The sequence below is a fragment of the Odocoileus virginianus genome, chromosome 1, assembly GCF_023699985.2.
Source record: "Odocoileus virginianus isolate 20LAN1187 ecotype Illinois chromosome 1, Ovbor_1.2, whole genome shotgun sequence".
Lineage (NCBI taxonomy): Eukaryota > Metazoa > Chordata > Mammalia > Artiodactyla > Cervidae > Odocoileus > Odocoileus virginianus.
The window spans coordinates 102046194-102068647 of NC_069674.1; the positions used below are offsets into that span (position 1 = coordinate 102046194).

Genomic DNA, 22454 nt, shown 5'->3' on the forward strand with positions numbered 1-22454 from the left:
ATATGCTACTGGGGAAGAGCAGAGAAACAGCTCCAGAAGGAATGAAGAGGCTGAGTCAAAGCAGAAACAACGCCCCCTTGTGGATGTGTGATGGTGAAAGTCAAGTCCGATGCTCTAAAGAACAATATTGCATTGGAACCTGGAATCTTAGTTCCATGAATCAAGGCAAATTGAAGTGGTCAAACTGAAGATGCCAAGACTGAACATTGACATTTTAGGAATCAGCGAGCTAAAGTGGACTGGAATGGTGAATTTAACCCAGATGACCATTATATCTACTACTGTGGGCAAGAATCCCTTAGAAGAAATGGAGCAGCCCTCATAATCAACAAGGAGGGTCCTAAATGCAGTACATGGGTGAAATCAAAAATGACAGAATGACCTCGGTTTGTTTCCAAGGCAAACCATTTAACATCACAGTAATCCAAGTCTATGCCCCAACCACTAATGCCAAAGAAGCTGAAGTTTAACAGTTCTGTGAAGACCTACAAGACCTTCTAGAACTAACACCAAAAAAGATGTCCTTTTTCATCATAAGGGGCTGGAATGCAAAAGTAGGAAGTCAAGAGATACCTGGAGAAACAGGCAAGTTTGGCCTTGGAGTACGGAATGAAGCAGGGCAAAGGCTAATAGAGTTCTGCCAAGAGAACGCACTGGTCATAGCAAACACCCTCTTCCACCAACACAAGAGAAGACTCTACACATGGACATCCCCAGATGGTTAATACTGAAATCAGATTGATTATGTTCTTTGCAGCTGAAGATGGAGAAGCTCTATGCAGTCAGCCAAAAGACAACTCGGGAGCTATCTGTGGCTCAGATCATGAGTTCCTTATTGCAAAATTCAGACCTAAATTGAAGCAAGTAGGAAAATCACTAGGTTATTCAGGTATGACCTAAATGAAATCCCTTATAATTATACAGTGGAAGTGACAAATAGATTCAAGGGAGTAGATCTGATAGAGTGCATGAAGACTATAACCAAAGCAATCTACACATTCAATGCAATCCCTATCAAAATTCCAATGGCATTTTTCACAGAAGTAGAACAAGCAATCCCATAACTTGTATGAAACCACAAAAGCCTTCAAAGAACCAAAGGATCTTAAACTTATCTGGAGGCATCATACTCTGATTTAAAACTATAATAATCAAAACAGTAATAGTACTGCCATAAATACAGACACATAGATCAATGGAACCTAACAGCCCAGAAACAAACCCACATATTTATGGTCTATTTATGACAAAGCAAGAACATGCAAGAGTGAAAGGAGAGTATCTTCAATAAATGGTAAGGGGGAAACTGGACAGCCACACACAAACAAATGGAACATTATCTTATACCACACACAAAACTTAACTCAAAGCGGATTAAAGACTGAAATGCAAGACCTGAAATCATAAAACTCCTAGAAGAAGGGTGATCTCCATAAGCAAAGGCAACAAAAGCAAAAATAAACATGTTGAACTACATCAAACTAAAAGCTTCTGCACAGCAAAGGAAGCCATCAACAAAATGAAAAGGTAAACTACCAGTGTCAGAAAACATTTGCAGATGTTTCTGATAAGGGATTAATATCCAGAATATACTAAGAACTCATTGAACTCGACAGCAAAAATATTGAAATAATCTAGAAAATGAGCAGAGGATCTGGACTTTTTTTTTTTTCAAAGACGACATACAGATGGCCAACAGGTACATGGAAGGATGTTCAACATCACTGATCAGGGAAATGCAAGTCAAAGACACAATCAGATAACCACTCACATCTGTTAGAATGGCTGTTATCAAAAGTACAAGAAATAAAAAATGTTGTCAAGGATGTGGAGAAAATGGAACCCTTGTGCACTGTGGATGAAAATGTAAATGGATGCAGCCACTATAGAAAACAGTATAACGTTTCCCGAAAAAATTAAAAATAGAACTACCATATGATCCAGCAGTCCCACTTCTGTGTCTTTGTCCAGAGAAAACAAGAAACACTAGTTCAAAAATATACAAGCACCCCCGTGTTCACTGCAGCATTATTTACAAGAGCCGAGTTATGGAAACAAGTGTCCATTGATGGGTGAATGGATAAAGAAATGGCAGTATGTGTACACAGTATTAACCAGCCTTATAAAAAGATATAAATAACTAAAAAGATTTAAATCTTGTAATTTGCAGCAAGATAGATGGACCTTGAGGGCATTAAGCTAAGTGAAGTAAGTCAGAGAAATCAAACCATACAATTTCACTTATGTGGAGAATCTAAAAAATAATAATAAAAACACGACCTCATATACAGAGAATGAATTGCTAATTGCAAGAGGTGGAGACAGGGTGGAGAGGTGGCGAAAGGGGTAAAGTCAAAAGGTACAAACTTCCAGCTATAAGTCATGGGGATATGATGTACACACAGCATGGTGACTATAATTAGTAACACTGCTTTGTATATCTGACAAGTTGTTAAATCTTAAAATTTTTCATCACAAGAAAAGTTTGTAACTATGTATGAAAGTGAAAGTGAAGTCGCTCAGTCTTGTCCGACTCTTTGCAACCCCATGGACTGCAGCCCACCAGGCGTCTCCATCCATGGGATTTTTCCAGGCAAGAGTACTGGAGTGGGGTGCCATTCCCTTCTCCAGGGGGTCTTCCCCTCCCAGGGATCGAACCTGGGTCTCCCACATTGCAGGCAGACGCTTCACCCTCTGAGCCACCAGGGAACTATGTATGGTGACCTGTTAACTAGACTTATTGCGGTGATATCACATTTTGTGATGTATACAAATATTCAATCATTGATGTTGTACACCTGAAACTAATGTGTGTCAATTACACCTCAGTTTAAAAATATTTTTTAAAGGAAACAAATTAGTATCACATTCTGTTTGGGAGCCATTGCTTCCAATCACCCTTCTTAAGTATCTTATGCAATGGGGAGGCTCCCCATAGTAGCCACTGTAACTCTAGGCTGTCTCAGAGAGATGTTGCCATTTGTGTAAACATTTACAGCCTCTGGGCCACAGTTCTCAGATACCCATCAGGCGGGTGTGCTGGGAGGTGGTGAGCTCAGTTCTCTGAGACTGAGGACTCCATTTCTTTAGCTACACCTTGGGTCTCTCAAAGCCAACCGTGTGTTGTTTGGCAGCACACCGTGTTAGTTACATGGAAAATTTCTTGAGCCTGGCAGGTGACAGGTGTCAACCCAGCCCATTCGTGACCAGCTTACATAGCTCAGGTGGCCAGAGCTCTACCCGCCAACTTTGCAGTGCTGGCTTCACAATTTCCACTAGTAACAGATCTGTTGTTTTTTTTCTGAGAAGATTTCTTTTACAGCGGTGGACACTGTAACGGCTTTAAATATTCTGAACTGTGCCTACCTACTCCAGATGGTACCGGCTGGCGAAAACCACCAGATACTTCTGGTCTCCACTTACTTCCACAAGTTCCAGAGCAGCTCACACTGTGGACTTACCTTGAGGCTTCGCGAGTCTCCTCACACTTTGCCATCTTCTTCCCTTAGGTTGACAGGCCCCCATTATTATTCCTTGTTGCAATGATCCCAATTCAACCAGACTTAGTGTTTCTGGCTGTCTTTTTTTTTTTTTAATTGCTGTGTGATTTTATTACTCTAAATGTACAGTAAAGAACAAAACTAGCCAGAATACATCAAACGATAGCACACGTCAACCCAAGACAGGCCAGTCTGCACCCCGTCCTTCCGAGTTACGGGACTATTACTGATGGCGAAGGCCAGCGTGCTGGCTGTGAGAGGAGAGGGGTGAGGCGGGGGACCACCCCGCCTGGGCGTGTGCGGCCTCAGCACGCCTGCGCCCGTGGGCACCTGTGGGCGGGAGGGCAGGGGGCGCGGCCCCGAGTGTGGCCTCTGCTCACAGGCTCAACCAAGAGAAAGGAGTCACCCCCCACCGAGTGCCCCACTCAGCTGGGCCTCGGGCTGGGCCGCGGCCACCCTAGAACCGTCCTCCCCTGGGCAGCTCCTCGGGCAGCCAGACCCTCTCCTGCCCACCAGGGACGTGTCTGTGCCCGGGACTGCAGACCCCCAACCTGGCTCGAGGTCTTGCTGGGCGGCTCTTCCCAGTGGGGCACCCAGGCTGAGCGTCCCTTCTGCTTTGGTTACCCAGAAAGTTTATCTTTAGAAAAAGACAAGGTCATCTCAGATGGGACCCACAAGGTCCCTCCTCAGGCGCCCCAGAAAGAACCAATCACAGAGCGAGGCAAGGGGCAAGGACCTGGCAGGGCCTCCCCGAAGCGCTTACCTTGCAGAGGAGGTTGGCTGCAAGGTCCCAATGCTGTCGCCCACGAGACCTGGAGCTTCTCATGCTCCACTTGTCCTCCAGGAAGGATCCAGACAAACCTGAAGAGCTCAGAAGGCAAACTAAGAGCATCCTGGAGAGTGGCAAAGAGGCAGTGAAATCCAAGGGCTTCCAGGCTCCCTTCGCCACAGTCGGGAGCCCCCGCATCTCCAGCAGCTGTCTGCAGGACCTACATTGTGGTTCAGTCGCCCAGTTGTCTCTGACTCTGCCACCCCACGGACTGAAGCAAGCCAGGCTTCCCTGTCCCTCACCATACCCTGGAGTGTGCCCAGGTTCATGTTCTTTGCATCATGGGTGCAATAGAGCCATCTCATCCTCTGATACCCCCTTCTCCTTCTGCCCTCGAACTTTCCCAGCATCAGGGTCTTTTCCAGTGAGTTGTCAGGACCCACGTCCTCACCAAAACTGTCAAATGATAAAAACTCAAGCAATTTAGTAAGGATTTTGGAGTCCTTTGGTCAAGGGAAAACCACCCACGGATTCAGGAGGCGCAGGACCTCCCAGCAGCACAGCCTCCTCCCAAGTGCTGGGCAGGAGCTTCATCAGCCTTAGAGGCTTTGTGGGAACAGCCTGATTGGTCAGGGGGCTTCACTAGGAGGCGAGCAAGCCCCGCGCTCTAGGGTCAGGTAACCGAGCCACAGCTGAGCTGCAGTGTAGCCTCGAGTGCTCAGAGTATGTGGTTCCCTGACAGGTGGCTAATTACTTTTAACAAGGCTAACTGGTATGAACAGGCCTTTGATGAGCTTCCTAAATTACCAAAGCTGGTGTAGAAACTGAAGTCTTTATCAGCTGCATTTTATATACAGAGAGAACTAGCCTGAGAAGTGGTTCTCATCTCTGGCTGCACATCGGAGTCACCTCTGGAACTGTAAACATTTTTTTGACTTTTCTTACATTTTACTAGATTCTTCGGAACCTAAGGAGGTCCCAGTCCCACGCCCACAGACACTGATTTACTTAGTTGCTTGTCAGAACTTCCCAGCAGGCTTTCCTTTTTCCTTTTGTAATTTTTGTTTCTAGTTGTTAAAGCTCCACAGGTGCTTGTAATGTGCTCCTGATTCACTGGTATAAATGCCGGGGAGGCCAGTGGAACCTAAAAACATACTCAAAATCCATATAATTCTTAAAATATAAAACATGGATAATTCGAGTGTGATATTTGTGAATCTGTGACTATGGAGGAGAATGAATAGAAAATGAATTTTCCTTCAGCAAGAGATGATGGTGTTGGCCTTGGTAGTTCAGAACCTCTTAGCCCTGTTAATAAAGCCACAACCACGAGGACCACCAAGTATGGTGGTAGAGGATACGCCCTGACCGAGGGTCCTGGGTGGGTGGGAGCTGGGCTGCAGCCCTGGGCCTCTGCCCCAGCCCCGACGTGGCCGCCATATTGAAACCCTCACAGACGCCAACATGTCCTAAGCGTCCCCCACTGTGAGGCCCGAGTCACGAAGCTGCCCACTTCTCCCTCGTCCAAATTAGGGTGCTGCTAAGGACAAAGAGGAATTTAAAATAAGATGCTTAATTCTCTCTGCTGAAAATAAGGCAAGAGATTTTCCTTTATGTCTGAGTATTTACCTTAGAAAACTTGTATTTTCTCACACTCTTTGAAATGTATTTTTAAGAAACTAAATAAGCCTTAGTTTTGCCCCCTAGCAGTGTTCTTCTCAAGGCCCTGGGAGCCATGTCTTTGACATGTAACTGTCAGGACAGGGCACCCCGTCCTCCAGTTTCTGTGGGAGAGGAGGAGCCACACTTCAGCGCCCCAAACTGCTCAAGTCTAACTGTCACACAGACATGTCTGCCCCTCTCACCCCTCAGAAAGTCAGCGAGCTAACGGAGGTGCTCACCCCAGTCACCAGGTAAGTTTAGCAAGAACTGCATGTGACAAATGGTGCTGTCAAGTTCTCTGAGGACCACTTACTGTTTATCTGGAGAACATGTACATAATGACTGTACCTGTTTGGCCACACAAAAAGGTGAAATTTCTTTGTTTTTGCGACCTTAGCCAAATGCCTGTGATGGAGGAGCATATTCTAATTTAATCCTCACTCAATAGTGTTTTCTTTCTCTACTACCTTTTTGGAGAAGATGTCTGAATTCAAAGGAGTTTTTTCAAAATGTATTTCCCCAACAGCACCTTCATTCTTTAAAGTTATGGTCTTAAAAAAAATAAATAAATAAAGTTATGGTCTTTTTAACTTGCACCTCTCCTATCCACAAGGAGAAGTACTGAAGGTTAGGTATTTTTGTTAAACTTGCTCCCTTGCACAACAGGTGAAACACAGAAGTCAGAGTAATTCCAAATAGCGATGATGTCACTAGAAGTTGAGGCTATGATTGTAGCTGCTGTTTGTAATTAAGTAATTCCTTCATGCCAGTCTGTCATGTTGAGTGAGAAATAATGGTTCATGATTCCCACTTCTTGAACAGAAAAAAGAAAAAGAGTTTGCTTTTTAATTTTATACACAGTTATAAATTAAAAATTTTAATAACCCAATGTGTTCATCTTTCCCTTTGTGACATCCTTCATTACTTTTCAATTAAAAGAAATTTATCAAAATAATACCTGTACACAGTTATTTTTTAAAAAGGCCAAGTAATTCTAAATAGTTGTAATGAAAAACAGCAGTTCTTCACTTTATTCTTCAGTGTCTCCACAACTGTATCAGGATTTGAAGAGAGAAACAGAGCCACTTAGAAAGGTAAGAATCTATTACAGAAATATTACCTTACACAGTGACTGGAGCCCACTGAACAGTCTGTGAATGGGCTGGGGTCTAAGTCGCCAGGGCAGGCAGTCTGGAGGGAAGATGCTCATGAAAGGAGAGCAAGGACAAACTGGAACCTGCATTAGCCTCTCAGCCGCTTGGTGACGAGGGTGGAGCCCAGTCTGTGGGCCCCCTCAGCACAGGCCTTCCATTATAGGAGAAAAGACAGATCTATACTGTGAGTAACAGCAGCCACTGGTGTTTGCTAAGGAGGCAAAGGAAAATTCAATCTTAGTTCTAAAAGATATTACACAAGCATCCACCAAATTATGAACAAATGGTCAGTTTATACACTGGTTTTAAACTATGTCATTTAATAAATACCTTACTTTGTATTCATTTTATTGATCAGTCATTCTTTGAGTATCCTACTATCTATTACATATTGATGAAAAATCTGTCACTCCAAATTACAAGTAGTACAACACTAGTGTCTTCTACTTACACCATTTTTGGGTGGAAAACCCTTATTTACATGAAACAAATGAATGAAATAAATTCAAAGTAAATATATTGGGGAAAATACATTTTAATCCACAGCTCTGAATACTAGCATTTAGTTATTGACAATGGTATTTACAATCAATTTTGCAACTACTTTTGTGAAGAGAGATTATCTATAACATAGGGCTATGTATCTACAATATACAAATCGTAACTTTCTTCCAACTAATAAACCATAACTGTGTATAAAAATGGTAACAGTTTAACAGTTAAAACTGCTACAATTCAAAATCACTATAATTAAATTAGATTCTGATAAAGTTTCTTGGGGTTGGGAAATAATGGTCAGCTCAGAAGAGGAGAGGAGGCAAGTGCGTGTAAGCCCCACTTCCTCCCACTTTGAAGCTGTTGCTCCCTGACACAGCTGACCTGCCCTTGAAGTAAAACCTGTCCCTGAATTCTGACTAGAATTCCTGTGCCTGGCCTTCTAAATCTCAAACGCTGTTTTAGGCCTGTTATGATGAATCCACAGCAGATGGCTTTAACTTTGGGGTGGACTTTTTTTAAGATATCAATGCTCAGTACAGCTCAGTTGCTCAGTTGTGTCCGACTCTTTGCGACCCCAGGACTGCAGGACACCAGGCCTCTCTGTCCATCACCAACTCCCAAGTTTACTCAAGCACATGTCCCTTGACTCAGTGATGCCATCCAACCATCGCATCCTCTGTCGTCCCCTTCTCCTCCCTCCTTCAGTCCTTCCCAGCATCAGGGTCTTTTCAAATGAGTAAGCTCTTTGCATCAGGTAGCCAAAGTATTGGAGTTTCAGCCTCAGTCCTTCCAGTGAATATTCAGGACTGATTTCCTTTAGGATGGATTGGTTGGATCTCCTTGCAGTCCAAGGGACTCTCAAGAGTCTTCTCCAACACCACAATTCAAAAGCATCCATTCTTCGACGATCAGCTTTCCTTATAGTCCAACTCTCACATCCATACATACCTACTGGAAAAACCATAGCCTTGACTAGACAGACCTTTGTTGGCAAAGTAATGTCTCTGCTTTTTAATACACTGTCTAGGTTGGTCATAACTCTTTTCTCAAGGAGCAAGCATCTTTTAATTTCATGGCTGCAGTCACCATCTGCAGTGACTTTGGAGCCCAAAAAAATAAAGTCTCTCACTGTTTCCCCATCTATTTCCCATGAAGTGATGGGACCAGATGCCATGATCTTAGTTTTCCGAATGTTGAGTTTTAAGCCAACTTTTTCACTTTCCTCTTTCACTTTCATCAAGAGGCTCTTTAGTTCTTCACTTTCTGCCATAAAGGTGGTGTCATCTGCATATCTGCAGTTATTGATATTTCTCCCGGCAATCTTGATTCCAGCTTGTGCTTCTTCCAGCCCAGCGTTTCTAATGATGTACTCTGCATATAAGTTAAATAAGCAGGGTGACAATATATAGCCTTGATGTACTCCTTTTCCTATTTGGAACCAGTCTGTTGTTCCATGTCCAGTTCTAACTGTTGCTTCCTGACCTGCATACAGGTTTCTCAAGAGGCAGGTCAGGTGGTCTGGTATTCCCATCTCTTGAAGAATTTTCCACAGTTTATTGTGATCCACATAGTCAAAGGTTTTGACATAGTCAATAAAGCAGAAATAAATGTTTTTCTGGAACTCTCTTGCTTTTCTGATGATCCAACAGATATTGGCAATTTGATCCCTGGTTCCTCTGCCTTTTCTAAATCCAGCTTGAACATCTGGAAGTTCACAGTTCACGTACTGTTGAAGCTAGGCTTGGAGAATTTTGAGCATTACTTTGCTACTATGTGAGATGAGTGCAATTGTGCGGTAGTTTGAGCATTCTTTGGCATACCTTTTCCTTGGAATTGGAATGAAAGTTGACCTTTTCCAGTCCTGTGGCCACTGCTGAGTTTTCCAAATTTGCTGGTCATGGTGGAGGGTTCTGAAAAAACGTGGTCTACTGGAGAAGGGAATGGCAAACCACTTCAGTATTCTTGCCTTGGGAACCTCATGAACAGTATGAAAAGGCAAAAAGATAGGACACTGAAAGATGAACTCCCTGGGTCAGTAGGTGCCCATAAAATATGCTACTGGAGATCAGTGGAGAACTAACTCCAGAAAGAATGAAGAGACGGAGCCAAGGCAAAAACAACACACAGGTGTGGATGTGACTGGTGATGGAAGCAAGGTCCAATGCTGTAAAGAGCAATACTGCATAGGAACCTGGAATGTTAGGTCCATGAATCAAGGCAAACTGGAAGTGGTCAAACAGGAGATGGCAAGAGTGAACATCAACATTTTAGGAATGTCAGTGAACTAAAATGGACTGGAAATGGTTAATTTAACTCAGATGACCTTTTTTTTATTTTCAGATAACCATTATAATCTACTACTGTGGGCAAGAATACCTTAGAAGAAATGGAGTAACATCATGGTCAACAAGAGTCCAAAATGCAGTACTTGGATCCAATCTCAAAAAAGAATGATCTCTGTTCATTTCCAAGGCAAACCATTCAATATCACAGTAATCCAAATCTATGCCCCAACCAATAATGCTGAAGAAGCTGAAGTTGAACAATTCTATGAAGATCTACAAGACCTAGAACTAACACCCAAAAAAGACATCCTTTTCACTATAGGGGACTGGAATGCAAAAATAGGAAGTCAAGAAATACCTGAAGTAACGGGCAAATTTGGCCTTGGAGTACAGAATGAATCAGGGCAAAGGCTAACAGTTTTGCCAAGAGAACGCACTGGTCACAGGAAACACCCTCTTCCAACAACACAAGAGAAGATGCTACACATGGACATCACCAGATGGCCAACACCGAAATCAGTCTGATTATATTCTTTGCAGCCAAAGATGGAAAAGCTCTATACAGTCGGCAAAAACAAGACTGGGAGCTGACTGTGGCTCAGATCATGAACTCCCTATTGCCAAATTCAGACTTAAATTGAAGAAAGTAGGGAAAACCACTAGACCATTCAGGTATGACCTAAATCAAATCCCTTATGACTATACAGTGAAAGTGACAAATAGATTCAAGGGATTAGATCTGCTAGAGTGCCTGAAGAACTATGGACAGAGGTTCGTGACACTGTACATGAGACAGGGATCAAGACCATCCTCAAGAGAAAGAAATGCAAAAAGGCATAATGGTTGTCTGAGGAGGCCTTACAAATAGCTATGAAAACAAGAGAAGGGGAAGGCAAAGGAGAAAAGGAAAGATATACCCATTTGAATGCAGAGTTCCAAAGAATAGCAAGGAGAGGTAAGAAAGCCTTCCTCAGTGATCAATGCAAAGAAATAGAGGATAATAACAGAATGGGAAAAACTAGACATCTCTTCAAGAAAATTAGAGATACCAAGGGAACATTTCATGCAAAGATGGGCACAATGAAGGAGAGAAATGGTATGGACCTTACAAAAGCAGAAGATATTAAGAAGAGGTGACAAGAATACACAGAAGAGCTGTACAAAAAAGATCATGACTCAGATAATCACGATGGTGTGATCACTCACCTAGAGCCAGACATCCTGGAATGTGAAGTCAAATGGGCCTTAGGAAGCATCACTATTAACGAAGCTAGTGAGGTGAGAGAATTCCAGTTGAGATATTTCAAATCCTAAAAGATATCATTGCTAATGACCTATTAATCATTTTTATGGCTGTCCAATGTTAGACCTAGGTGCGGTCAAGAACCTACTGCTCTGGGGTGCCTACAGAGCATATTTCCTGTGTGTTCAGCGAAGGTGACTGTCCACACTGTAAGCCTAACCTTTTGATGAAGCCTCGTTCTGACTGAGAAGGCAGGTCAGAGCAGTGAAGAGCAGCTCTATTAAAATCAACCAAATGATTATGAATTTCTCCCTACTACAGAAGAATTAGATGAAAGTTTTAAAATGCCTGGGCTAATAAAGATCATCCACCAATCATTTTCCTTAATAAAGCAGTCAACAGTCTTAATTTATTTTCTAGATAATAAAATAAAGCTTTTTTAAGAGATACTGTGAGAGAGATTGTTGATCACAGCTATATTTTACTTGATTTAGCCCTTGGTTAGAAATTTATATCTTAATTAATATTTTATTCTTATAGAAAAATACAATCCATTTTATGAGTTTCTAGAAATAAATTAAGGAGAAAAATAGACACTACCTGTTGCTAATAGTCTCCCTGGAAATGACAGTATTTGCCTGGGAGGATATACACACTTAATGTGTGTGTAATACTTCATTTCAAAATATATTTAATTCTTTTCTTTTTTAATTTTCTAAGTGACTACTAATAAACAACCTAGTGATTAGTCATTTTTCCATCCAAGAATTTCATTAAACATGTGGCATGTCTTACAGTGGTACAAATACAAGGGAACTGGAAATCCAGGTTTACTTTTTAAACTATAAATGGTTGGCAACTGTTTCCTTAATAGTTATTGCAGGAGTAGGTCCAACGTGAGTCCATATATAGCCCTTCTCTGGTCTGGTGGGAACTGTGGGAAATGGTGATGAACGTGACTTGAAATATTCAGAAGGTGCATGACAGACAAATTCCAAGTATTCCATCTTCCTTGGAAGATCCTCCTCTGGTCCTGGAAGGGAGCCACCATTTACATTTTTGAAGATATATATCATTTTCATAAAAATTAAAATTCCTAAACACTACGAGAAACTGGTCTGGTGCTAACTTGACATTACTCCTTAAAATATATATTATTTTGAAATTACTTCCTATCATTTTTTTCTGCTTTAACTACTTAAGGAAGATAGCACTCTCCCAAAAATGTAACTCAATATAGAAAGGATTCTAAAAGTGATATTTAGCCTTATATAATATCTACTATATGTCTATACTGATCTAAATATTTGCCAGATACATCAATGCTTTGAATCCTCACGGCAACCCTCTGAGTTAGGTACCATGATTATTCCCATTTTACATGAGGGAAAGAGGCAAGAAAAATGAAGGAACCTGCCCGAGATCACATAGCTTCTAAGTGGCTGTCCTATGAACCCAGACAGTCTAGTTCCAGAGTCTGGGCTCTGAAACTTTATGATATGTGGTCTCCTTCAGAACATTAGGAAGAAGAGGTGAGAGAGAAGCCCGAGAGGTGGTTCAGGCACATTACTGCCTCTGCTGACAATCCGATCTGATGGGACAGGTAAATAAAAGCTCACTCTTCTATGTACATACAAGCAAAAGACTAAAACTGCTTGGCCATGTGTCAAAACTTGACACGCAGGTGAGAATAAGAGTGATACATTATTTGTCCTTCCATTCTCTCAGAAAAATACCTTCTATGTTTTTTCTTAGGATGAAAAAGTAATGTATGCTCATTGCAGAAAGGTTGAAAAGTGTGGGGGTAATTTTAAAACTCTAAACACTCTCAAAATTCTATTTATCAACAACTTCTTCTTGAGAGTCTATGTCAAGAATCAATTCTTTGGTCAGCCTGGAAATCAATGAGTACAGTGGCTGCCATTTCAGCCACCACCACCAATATAACAGGTTACAAAAGGTCCAGGATGACGTGTGTGATATGTAGAGGAACATACGTTGATAATTTGTAAAATGTTGAGACATAAACATGACAGTTCCTCTAGAAATTATTTTTGAGTAATTTTTTATATGTTACCCAAATAATCTTTTGTTCTTGAGCAATAAATTCTTTATTTTAATAGAGTTTAACCCTGGGTCACCCAGAAAAATCTTATCCACACAGCTTTTTAGTAGGTGCATGCTGCCCTATAACTCAAAATAATTGATAGCCTCAAACCCCAGCTTTAAAAAATTTCATATTTTCTCTAAAATTATCTTTTTTGTACTTATGCTTCTTTGTTATGGACTGAATTGTATGCCCCCAAATTCACATGCTGAAGTCCTAATCCCTAATGTGATAACATTTGGAGAGAGGGCCTTTAGAGAGGTAATTAAGGTAAAATGAAGCTGTAAGGACGTGGCTCTCGTCCAATAGAATTGGTGACCTTATAAGAAGAGGAAGAGATGCTAGGAGTGCATGCACACAGAGGAAAGTTCCTGTGAGGACACAACCGAAAAGCGGCTGTCCACAAGCCAGGAGGCAGCTCTCGCCAGAAACCGACCCTGACAGCACCTTGACGTTGGACCTGCAGCCTCCAGAACTGTGAGACAGTAAACTTCTGTTGTCAGCCCACTCAGTTTATGGTATTTTGTCATGGCAGTCCAAGCAGATGAATACACTTTCACATAATAATGGAAAATAAACCGGTTCAAGAGCCTGTCCATCCCTGTCTAACTCACCCACGATGTAGGACGCAGGGTCGAACTGGTCCCTGGGGCTAGCCAGGGTGGGAATGAGCCACGTCAGCGCCGCACTCTTCTCACAGTACTGGTCCTGGATAAAACCTCTGATCTGAGCATAGTAGGGCTTTCCATCTTGTTCATCAATTACAGAAACAACATCTCCAATCTGGTAATAGACTCCCTGGGAGAAACAGAAGATAAGGCCAATTTAAAATAACAGAAAAACACTACAGGTACGAATGGAAACTTCCTTAATATGAAAGCAACAATTTTCCAAGTGGTCAAGAGGTCTTTGAGATGGTCTAATGCGCTGACATTTATATGGTCGTGACTGACGCCAGTTCTAAAGCTGTTTCTTCTTTCTGTCTTTGGCTGTGCTGGGTTTCTGCTGCTGGGCACTCTTCACTGGGGCCTGTGGCTTTCTCCAGCTGTGGTGCACAGGCCCCCCTGTAGCAGCACAGGGCTCCTTGTGGTGGCGCGTGGGCTCAGCAGCTGCACCACGTGGGCTCTCTAATTGTGGCTCACTGGCTTAGCTGCCCCTCGGTGTATGGCATCTTATTTCTCCGATCAGGGATCAACCCGAGTCCCTTGCACTGGAAGGCAGATTCTCAACCAATGAACCACCAGGGAAGTCCCTAAAGTCGTTTCATTTTTGAATGAAAAAAAGTTCACATACACATGATGACCTGCAGCTGGAGAAAACATCTGTTTATAAACGTAATTTTATACCACAGTAGTACGATCCCTATATTTTTCCAGCAGAGCCACTGCACTGGACAAAGTTAAGAGACTTGCTGAAAGCTACCTAAGGCAGCACTGCAGCTGAGGCTCCTGTGTCAGCCAGAGTCCACCTCTGTACGGTCTTGAAAAACAGTGCTTTTATCAAAACAACGTCACCTCTCTCTCCCTGACCACGGACTTCCAGGAGCAGCCAGTCCCCACTACTGCCCTTCTCCTTTCACTTCTTAAAGGCTTGTGTGAACCTCTCTGCCTGCTCCCATCTCCCTATCAGTCTCCATCCTCTATTTGTCCAAATTGCTCCTCTACCTTCTTAGCCTTCAATGTCATCAGGTTGACTAGGATGGCTCGTTGCCCTGGCTCCACACCACACATTTGTATTGAAAAAACAATTCCCACAATCTACATTAAAAAATACTTAAGATTCTCATATAATATTTCAATAGGCAACTTCCTCTCCCAACTCAGCTCTGGATGTTTTATGATAGCTATGTATGGGGAAAAAGAGCTTAGAAAGGAACAAAAAACATAATCACACCTTATACAGAGTAGTAAAGACCTTTAGACTAACCCAGTATTTCAGTACCACATTATGCCTTCCAGGTGGCTCAGGGGTAAAGAATCCACCTGCAATGCCGGAGATGAAGGTTCAGTCCCGGGTTGGGAAGACCCATTAGAGGAACAAATAGCAAACCACTCCAGTATTCTTGCCTTGGAAATCTCATGGGCAGAGGAGCGTGGCAGGTTACCGTCCATGGGGTCACAAAAGAGTTGGATAAGTGACTAAAACACACAAAAAAAACACAATAGATTCAAATCTTCCTTCAATAACTATGGTGCTCACCTTGTAGAAGATTGATTCTGCAGTGATTATGGTGGAAACAGACTCAGGAGCTTTGATGGGCTATGAAAAAACAGAAGTAAACATATTAGCACATTCATAGTGTGTGTGTGTGTGTGTAGTGTATATGTGTGTGTGTGTAGTGTGTATAGGCATTTTTCCAGCCACACATGAGTTCTATAATCTGAGAAATACTAAAGTTGTTTGGTCACAAGAACTGCAGTGTTAAAAAAAAAATCTTCTGAACATTGCGGCAAAGCATGGTCTGAACATTTCTGCTGTTATTTCCGTTACCTTTAGCTTAAAAATTGCTGAGACTCAAAGGACAAGCTCCTGATTATGTGGCTGAGACCTAACAGAACCCTTCTCAGAGCTTTACTGCACATAACAATCTAGTTTAAAAAATTATCTGTGGCTTTAAAGGCCTGAGCATGACAGAGGTGGAAATAACAAACAAGTCTCCTCAAAGACATTTTCCATTTCAACTTAACTATAGCTATGATAATATCATCAGAACTAGTTTTCTAACAAATCTGAACCAAGGCCAAAGGAAGCTTTCTTGGGAGTGGCTAGTAATTTGCCACCACTCAATCATCATCAAAATTCCTTCTTAAGCTGTAATACACACTTTTATGCCACAACACAGTAACTAGGCCTTCCCAAATATGTCTTGGTATCATCCTTGAAGAAAGTGGTTGCCAGAGAAATTGATATTAAAGTACTTTCAGAAAACATATTCCACCACACTTAAGAGGAAAAAGGTATTTAAGTGTGTACAACTATAGTCAAGTATTCACATATTTTGTCTAGTCAATAATCACATTTTAGAAAACAAATTCATTAAAATCCTAAATAAATTAGAAGCAACTACTCTCAAGAAAAAGAATCCACAATCTGCACAAGAATATAATGCAAGGCCTCTCTGAGTTTTTTAAATGAATACACCCAACTTCAGAAAATGTCTTTACTGGTGAATAAAGCATTTCTGTTCTGAAAGCAGAATATCATACTGAGGTTTAAAAAAAAAAACCAAAAAACAGTATCTAATGCTTTGCCCATTGTGTCTGACCACTGTCTCTTGTATTTACAAAACCAAAAATAAGCTTTCAGTTATTTCAACACAAATCTTTCAACGATCTATTTTCTTATAAAAGAAGAGATAAAGAAGATTTAGCAAAACTTTTGATTCATATTCATCAAGTTGATCATTATAAATCAGTAAGAAACATTTTTCTAGGGCCATATAACAAGCAAATATGGAACTGAATGAATTCCAGTGTTACTATTTACTTAGAGCTTTATGGAAAAAAAAATACCATGCCCACACCAAGAACTGTAACTGTATCTCATCCTTTGCACAGAGAACCCAATAAAATGTGTTCAAGATTTAGGTTCCTTTTAGAATCATGTATTATGTTCCCCCCCCGGGGGGGGGGGGGGGGTGACTAAAACAAGGAAAAGAGGATATTGTTAACTTTATAAAACAATAAGCCTCCTAAAAGAGTTCCTTCCCTTTCTGAAAGCCTGGATCAGTCCCCAGAAGGCTACAGAAGGTCTGCCAAGAGCAGAGTCCAAGTTCAATGGTGAGAGATGAAGGCGGTGGTTGGTCACACTACACACAATGCCACAATTACAGTACAAGACACTGTCCACAATCATCTTACATTTTTTAATTTAAAAATATGTCTTCTCCCTTTCCCTTTAGTGGAAACTTTCTTTTCAGCAGCTGGAGCAGATTTGTATTTAGTGTTTCTGAGCCGAGCGGACCTCCTGTGAATTTCCTGCTTACTCTGTTACATAAACAAAGAACAAAAAAAAGAGAAATAAAAAGTGTAGAAAGGTTGCTGTCCTGATACCATCATCTTACAAGGATCCCAGAGTATGCACTTTAAACGAACATTTAAAAATAAATTAAGAGTGCAACTGTTCTTTTCGTGCTGGGTAATAATCAAACGAACCGGCTTAATTTAAATAGGGAGAGCCACAGGCAAACATCTCCAGAGACTCCAAAAAAGGTGTGAACTACTTGTAAAAGGGCAACGGGCAGCAAGAGTTGTCACAGTATATGCCAAGGTAAGAACCATTCATCGGTTGCGTTTATAACACAAAAGTCCTTAAAAACTCAACTCTCCTAAGCCAGAGAATGGGTGTGGTATGCCACCTCCTGCAATGGAATACTTACGTTACCACTGAAAATGACCTGATAATCTTGATAAAATGACATTATGACAAAGTAAACTTTATTAACAGGGAAAGAGGTCCAGTAGCCGTGACCCTGCAGACATCCCTGTGTAAACGTAGGTACCCTGAGATGTCCGGCTGCTACCCAAAGTATCACACAGGAGGGCCTTCTGAGGGGTTTTTCCTTTTCTGCTTCTCTAGACTTGAAACGTCTCAGAAGAAAAGGCGCTGAGAAGGGGCCACACCAAACGACGGCCTCGTCGTCGCGGACGGGAGGGGGCGGCTCGGCCCAGTCAGGGCGCGGCCGAGCCGGGAGGGCGCCGCCCGCCCCGCGCCGCGCCGCGCCGGCCTCCGCCCGCGGGAGGGGCCGCAGGGGCTCACCTGCTTGCCGCCCCCGCCCCCGTTGCTCTGCGGAGGGGCGGCCGAGGTGCTGGCGAAAGTCGTGGCGCCGAAGCCGCCCCCGCCGCCGCCGCCGCCGCCGCCCCCTGCGCCGCCGGCCGCCCCTGGGCAGGAGCCGCCGCCGCCTGCGCCGCCCCGGCCTGTGCAGAGGTGGCAGAGGATCTCCCCCTGCGCACCCTTCTTCCACATGGAGGACGACGTGGTCTTGCAGACGCTGCAAGTGGGCTTCAGGCCCAGCGGCATGGTGGCCGGCTCGGGCGGCCCCCGCGGGCGCAACGACACGGGAATGGCGACCGCCGGCCTCGGCGGCCCGCGGGCCGGCCCGCCACTCCCACAGACAGAAGAGCGGCGCGGGCGCGGCGCCGAGCTGCCCAAGCTGGGACCGGGCCGCGGCCGCCGCCCCCTGGAGGCAGGAAGCCGGTTCCGCCCGCTCCGCAGCCAGCTCCAGGCTCCGGCAGCCAGAGGCGCCAGGAGGCGGGGCGGGGGCGGGGCGGGACGGGGTGGGGCCTGGGAGGACAGCCTGGCCTTGGCCTTAGGCGTCTGGTGATGGGCGGGGCGGGGCGGGGCGGGGCCTGAGAAGACAGCCTTACCTCGGCCTTAGGAGGCTTCCGGTTATGGGCGGGGCCGCACACTGGCCGCCCCCCCTGACCGGAAGTGCCTTGCCGGGAATTACTGGAGCTGCGGGGAGCTTTAGGAGCTTTTCGGCCTTTTAGGCCTACGATTGGCTTATAAAATACAGGACGCCTAAGTGAATCTAAATTCCAGATAAGCAACTAATAACTTACTAACGCCAATGTATCCCATGCAATGTTCGTTGTTTATCTGAATTCAAATTTAACTGGGCAGCCTGTATTTTTAATTTTCCAAGTCCAGCACTCCTACTTAGGACCCCTTTACACTCTTTAAAATTATAATTTACACCCCCAAATACTTTTGCTTATAAGGGACATTTGAGTATTAGGAGTTGGAACATATTTTAAAGCCCTGGAGACCACGTTCACTGGCCCTCGAGTGGCCGTGTCATCTTGAGTTCCATAGCCTCTGAGCATTAGACCCGGGAGATAGTGATGGTTTGGCATTGTTGGGAGGCAGATTTGGCCCTGGGAACTTCCAGAAAGAGTCTTGGGTCCTCCCTGGACCGCACTTGGGAACAGCTGGCCTAGGACAAGGGCATCATGAGAATCCAGCCTTCCCAATTAATGCCGCTGGCCAGTACCAGCCTGGCCAGGGAAACGAGTCTCCACCCAGCCCCTCTCAGTGGAGCGGTGGTTGCCTACCTGTCTTCGCAATCCTGGGTTTCCTAGGCTTGAAGCTCTCTCACACATCTTGATGAATATGTTGGTGGAGGGGTTGAGGAGGAAGAAAAAAACTCTACTGACTGCCTTATCAAGTTGTGAAACTGCATTTAGGGCTTCTGCCAATTGCGATTTAAGATATTATCCCTATTTTCCTCTTAACTGATGATCAACAGAGGGACTGTGATTTGGCCTGGATGCCCCGGCGGACACTGGTCTTGGAAGCACATCCGGACAGGGCTCTACGCAGCCCTGTCCTAAATTGTGGCTCTGGTCCTCCTCGCTCTGAGTCTAGGGTTCCCCAATAGAACCACAAAAAAGTAACTACTTTTCAGGCTGTTACGGGCTGTAAGAGCAGTTGTGAAAGTGGCTAAGGAGAACAGGTACACAGTGTGGTCTCTCACTGTAGAAGGATGCACTCTGTGAGAGGCATCTAGGTATTAAATTCTGTGCTCCTAATATATCTCTCCTGCTGATACACCTGTTTTCACACCTCCTCCTGTGAGATTACTGCCTCTCACTCACAGAAAACTTTGGCCCCTGGCTCACCAGCTTCCTCTCCAGAGACACCATCCTGGTTGGGGCCCACATCCACATGTATAACCATTCAATGTCCTCTTTTCTTCATTCCTCCTCATTTCAACATCTCCATTTCCTGTCCTTGTAAGCTCCCATAGCTCCTCGTTACACCCTCTACCCTTCTGAGATCATCAGAAAGAACCACATTTCTTCCTTGGTTTTTAAAACAAATTTTTACAACCTTTTAAAATTAGGTGTAATACACATACTGTAAAGTATCCAATGCATCTATATACAGCTTATCACAAAGTCACCGCACTGGGCCAACCAAATCCAGAAATAGAACATTAGCCCCTCACCTGCTCTTTATCCAGAGATCACCACTATACTGACTTCTGACACTGTAGATTTTGTGGCTTCCCTTTGTCAGGGTAAGGAAGGTCCCATCTATTCCTGTTTTCATCATGCATGTGTAGAATTTTATCCAACAGCTTTCTGTGTGAGATGATCATAATGCTCTTTCTCCTTTTTAAAAAATTACCTACTTTTCCTCTGCTGGGTCTTTGCTGCTGCACGTGGCCTTTCTCTGGTTGTGGAGAGCGGGGGCCGCTCTCCAGCTGCGGTGCTTGGGCTCCTCATTGCCCAGTGGCTTCTCTCGTCACAGAGCGCAGGCTCGAGAGTTCTCAGGCTTCAGTAGTTGCAGCGGGTGGACTCGGCAGCTGCGGCTCGTGGGCTCTAGAGCTTGGGCTCAGTAGTCGTGGTACATGGGCTTAGCTGCCTGTGGGATCTTCCTGGGCCAGGTATCGAACCCGTGTCACTGGTATTGGCAGGCAGATTTTTATCCACTGTACCACCAGGCAAGTCCTGCTTTTTCTTCCTTGTCTGTTAATAATGTGAATTCAGGTTTCTGAATGTTAAATTAATATTGCCACTAATGGATTGAATCCAACTTGGTTATCGTGTACTGGTTCTTTTCACATATTGCTGGATTACTTTACTAATATTTTAAGATTTTTTTGTATCTATGTTCATGAGTGGGGCTTATAATTTTCCTTTCTTGTAATATCTTTTTCAGGCTTTGGCATCAAGATCATGTCAGCCAAAGAAAGGACTTTGGATTTTATTCTCAGTGAGATGGGAAACCATTCAAAGCTCTTCTATTAATATTTACTGATATGAAAAGATTTCAGATATAATGAAGAGGTGAAAAAGCAATTTATAGAACAGTGCATAGAACATGATCACTGTATGTAAATTAAATATCTATGTACGTGGTGTGTACCCTTTTTAGTTATTCAGCAAAAAAATTGTTGCTAATCGATACACAGATGGTGAGACAGGCTTATACTTTTCTTTTTGCACCTTTTTTTCTAACAGCTTTATTTATTTGTACAAAACAGTTTACCCTTTTAAAGTATACAATTCAGTGGTTTTTAATATATTCACAGATTTGTACAACTATCACCACTATCTAATTTTAGAACATTTTCATCACTCCAGATAGAAACTCTCCATTAAGTAACCATTAAGTAGTCAAAGGGTTAAAGTCAAATCTCCCCCAACCACTAATCTCCTTTCTTTCCCTATGAATTTGCCTGTTCTGGACATTTTGTGTAAATGGAATTATATAATATGTAGCCTTTTGTTTGCACCTGTTTATCATTTGAAATATTTCTTACCACATTATGTGTTACTTTTACTTTTAAAAAGAGGGGAAAGTATCAAAAGGAAAAGAAGGAAATTGGTGGTTTCTTGGTCCTAAAAATCCTCTGCCAGCTGGAGGTGGTAGGTCACAGCAGACAGTATCTAGTCAAGGACTGGCAAGCAGACACCTCTCAGCATCTCAGTCCCTTGTCTGTAAATTGGGAAGGGTATCACCCACCCCAGGGCTGCATCAAGATTTGATCAATTATCACACCGGGCACAAAGTTCTCAGTCAAAACATAGGGCTTCTCTTCTGAGCAGCAAAGCTATAGTGTCACAAAGCTCCTATGCAGATGTCCTGGAGTGTTAACAGAACAGACCAGTGTGCTGCAAGGATAAATAGGACTATGTGATGGGTAGGGGGAAGGGGGTGGGGTCAAGTTGGGAGGTGAGAGAAAGGGGCGGGAGAGAAGGATTCAGGAAGACACTGTCAGTGAAGGCTCGGACCCAGTCCTGCTCCCTCATGGCACCTCAGCAAGAGCTGGAGCCACCACCGGCCAGGCCAGGGCTCCCTGAGGTGCCATGGGAGATCTCAGATCGACAGGAGAGAGAGAGTCCTAGCTTGGACCCAGGGGAAAGAGATGATTTGCTGCCTATGGGGATGTCTGAGAATATTCTGCAGGTGCAGTGTGTCTGTGTGTATGTATGTTTGTGAGTGTGCAAGCTGTGAACACAAAAATGAATACCTCCCAAGGTCTTAACATTCACACTATGCGAAAGAAATAAAGCTGAGCTCCCCAGGGATTATCATTGTCAACATGCAGTCTAATTTGCATATTTAGGTGCTGCGTGCTTCATTAATTAAAGCTTTTTTTAAAAAATGCATAAAATATATCCCAGGGCCTGTTTCAAAGAGATGCTGTTCACCACATCTTGTATCTTGGTTCTGCTTGGACGGCAGAGTTCCTTGTCCAACCACACCCTCGTCCCGCATACCTCAAG

The 22454-nt window shown here is 43.5% G+C and overlaps 1 protein-coding gene across 3 annotated transcripts; it reads right to left on the minus strand.

The window, feature by feature from the left end:
• Positions 1 to 6933: 6933 nt before the first annotated feature.
• On the minus strand, positions 6934 to 18464 carry GATAD1 (GATA zinc finger domain containing 1). 3 transcript variants are annotated; one of them, XM_070471689.1, is made up of 5 exons: positions 17977 to 18464; positions 17079 to 17204; positions 15418 to 15477; positions 13833 to 14016; positions 6934 to 7296 (listed from the first exon to the last, which is right to left on the minus strand). In XM_070471689.1, the coding sequence occupies exons 1-5, from the start codon at positions 18235 to 18237 to the stop codon at positions 7226 to 7228; spliced, it is 702 nt and encodes a 233-aa protein (XP_070327790.1). In that variant the 5' UTR covers positions 18238 to 18464; the 3' UTR covers positions 6934 to 7225. The 3 variants fall into 3 exon arrangements, with proteins under 3 accessions (XP_070327790.1, XP_070327783.1, XP_070327793.1); XM_070471682.1 differs by having other exon boundaries at positions 6934 to 12144; positions 17977 to 18456; XM_070471692.1 differs by lacking the exon at positions 17079 to 17204 and having other exon boundaries at positions 6934 to 12144; positions 17977 to 18458.
• Positions 18465 to 22454: the final 3990 nt, after the last annotated feature.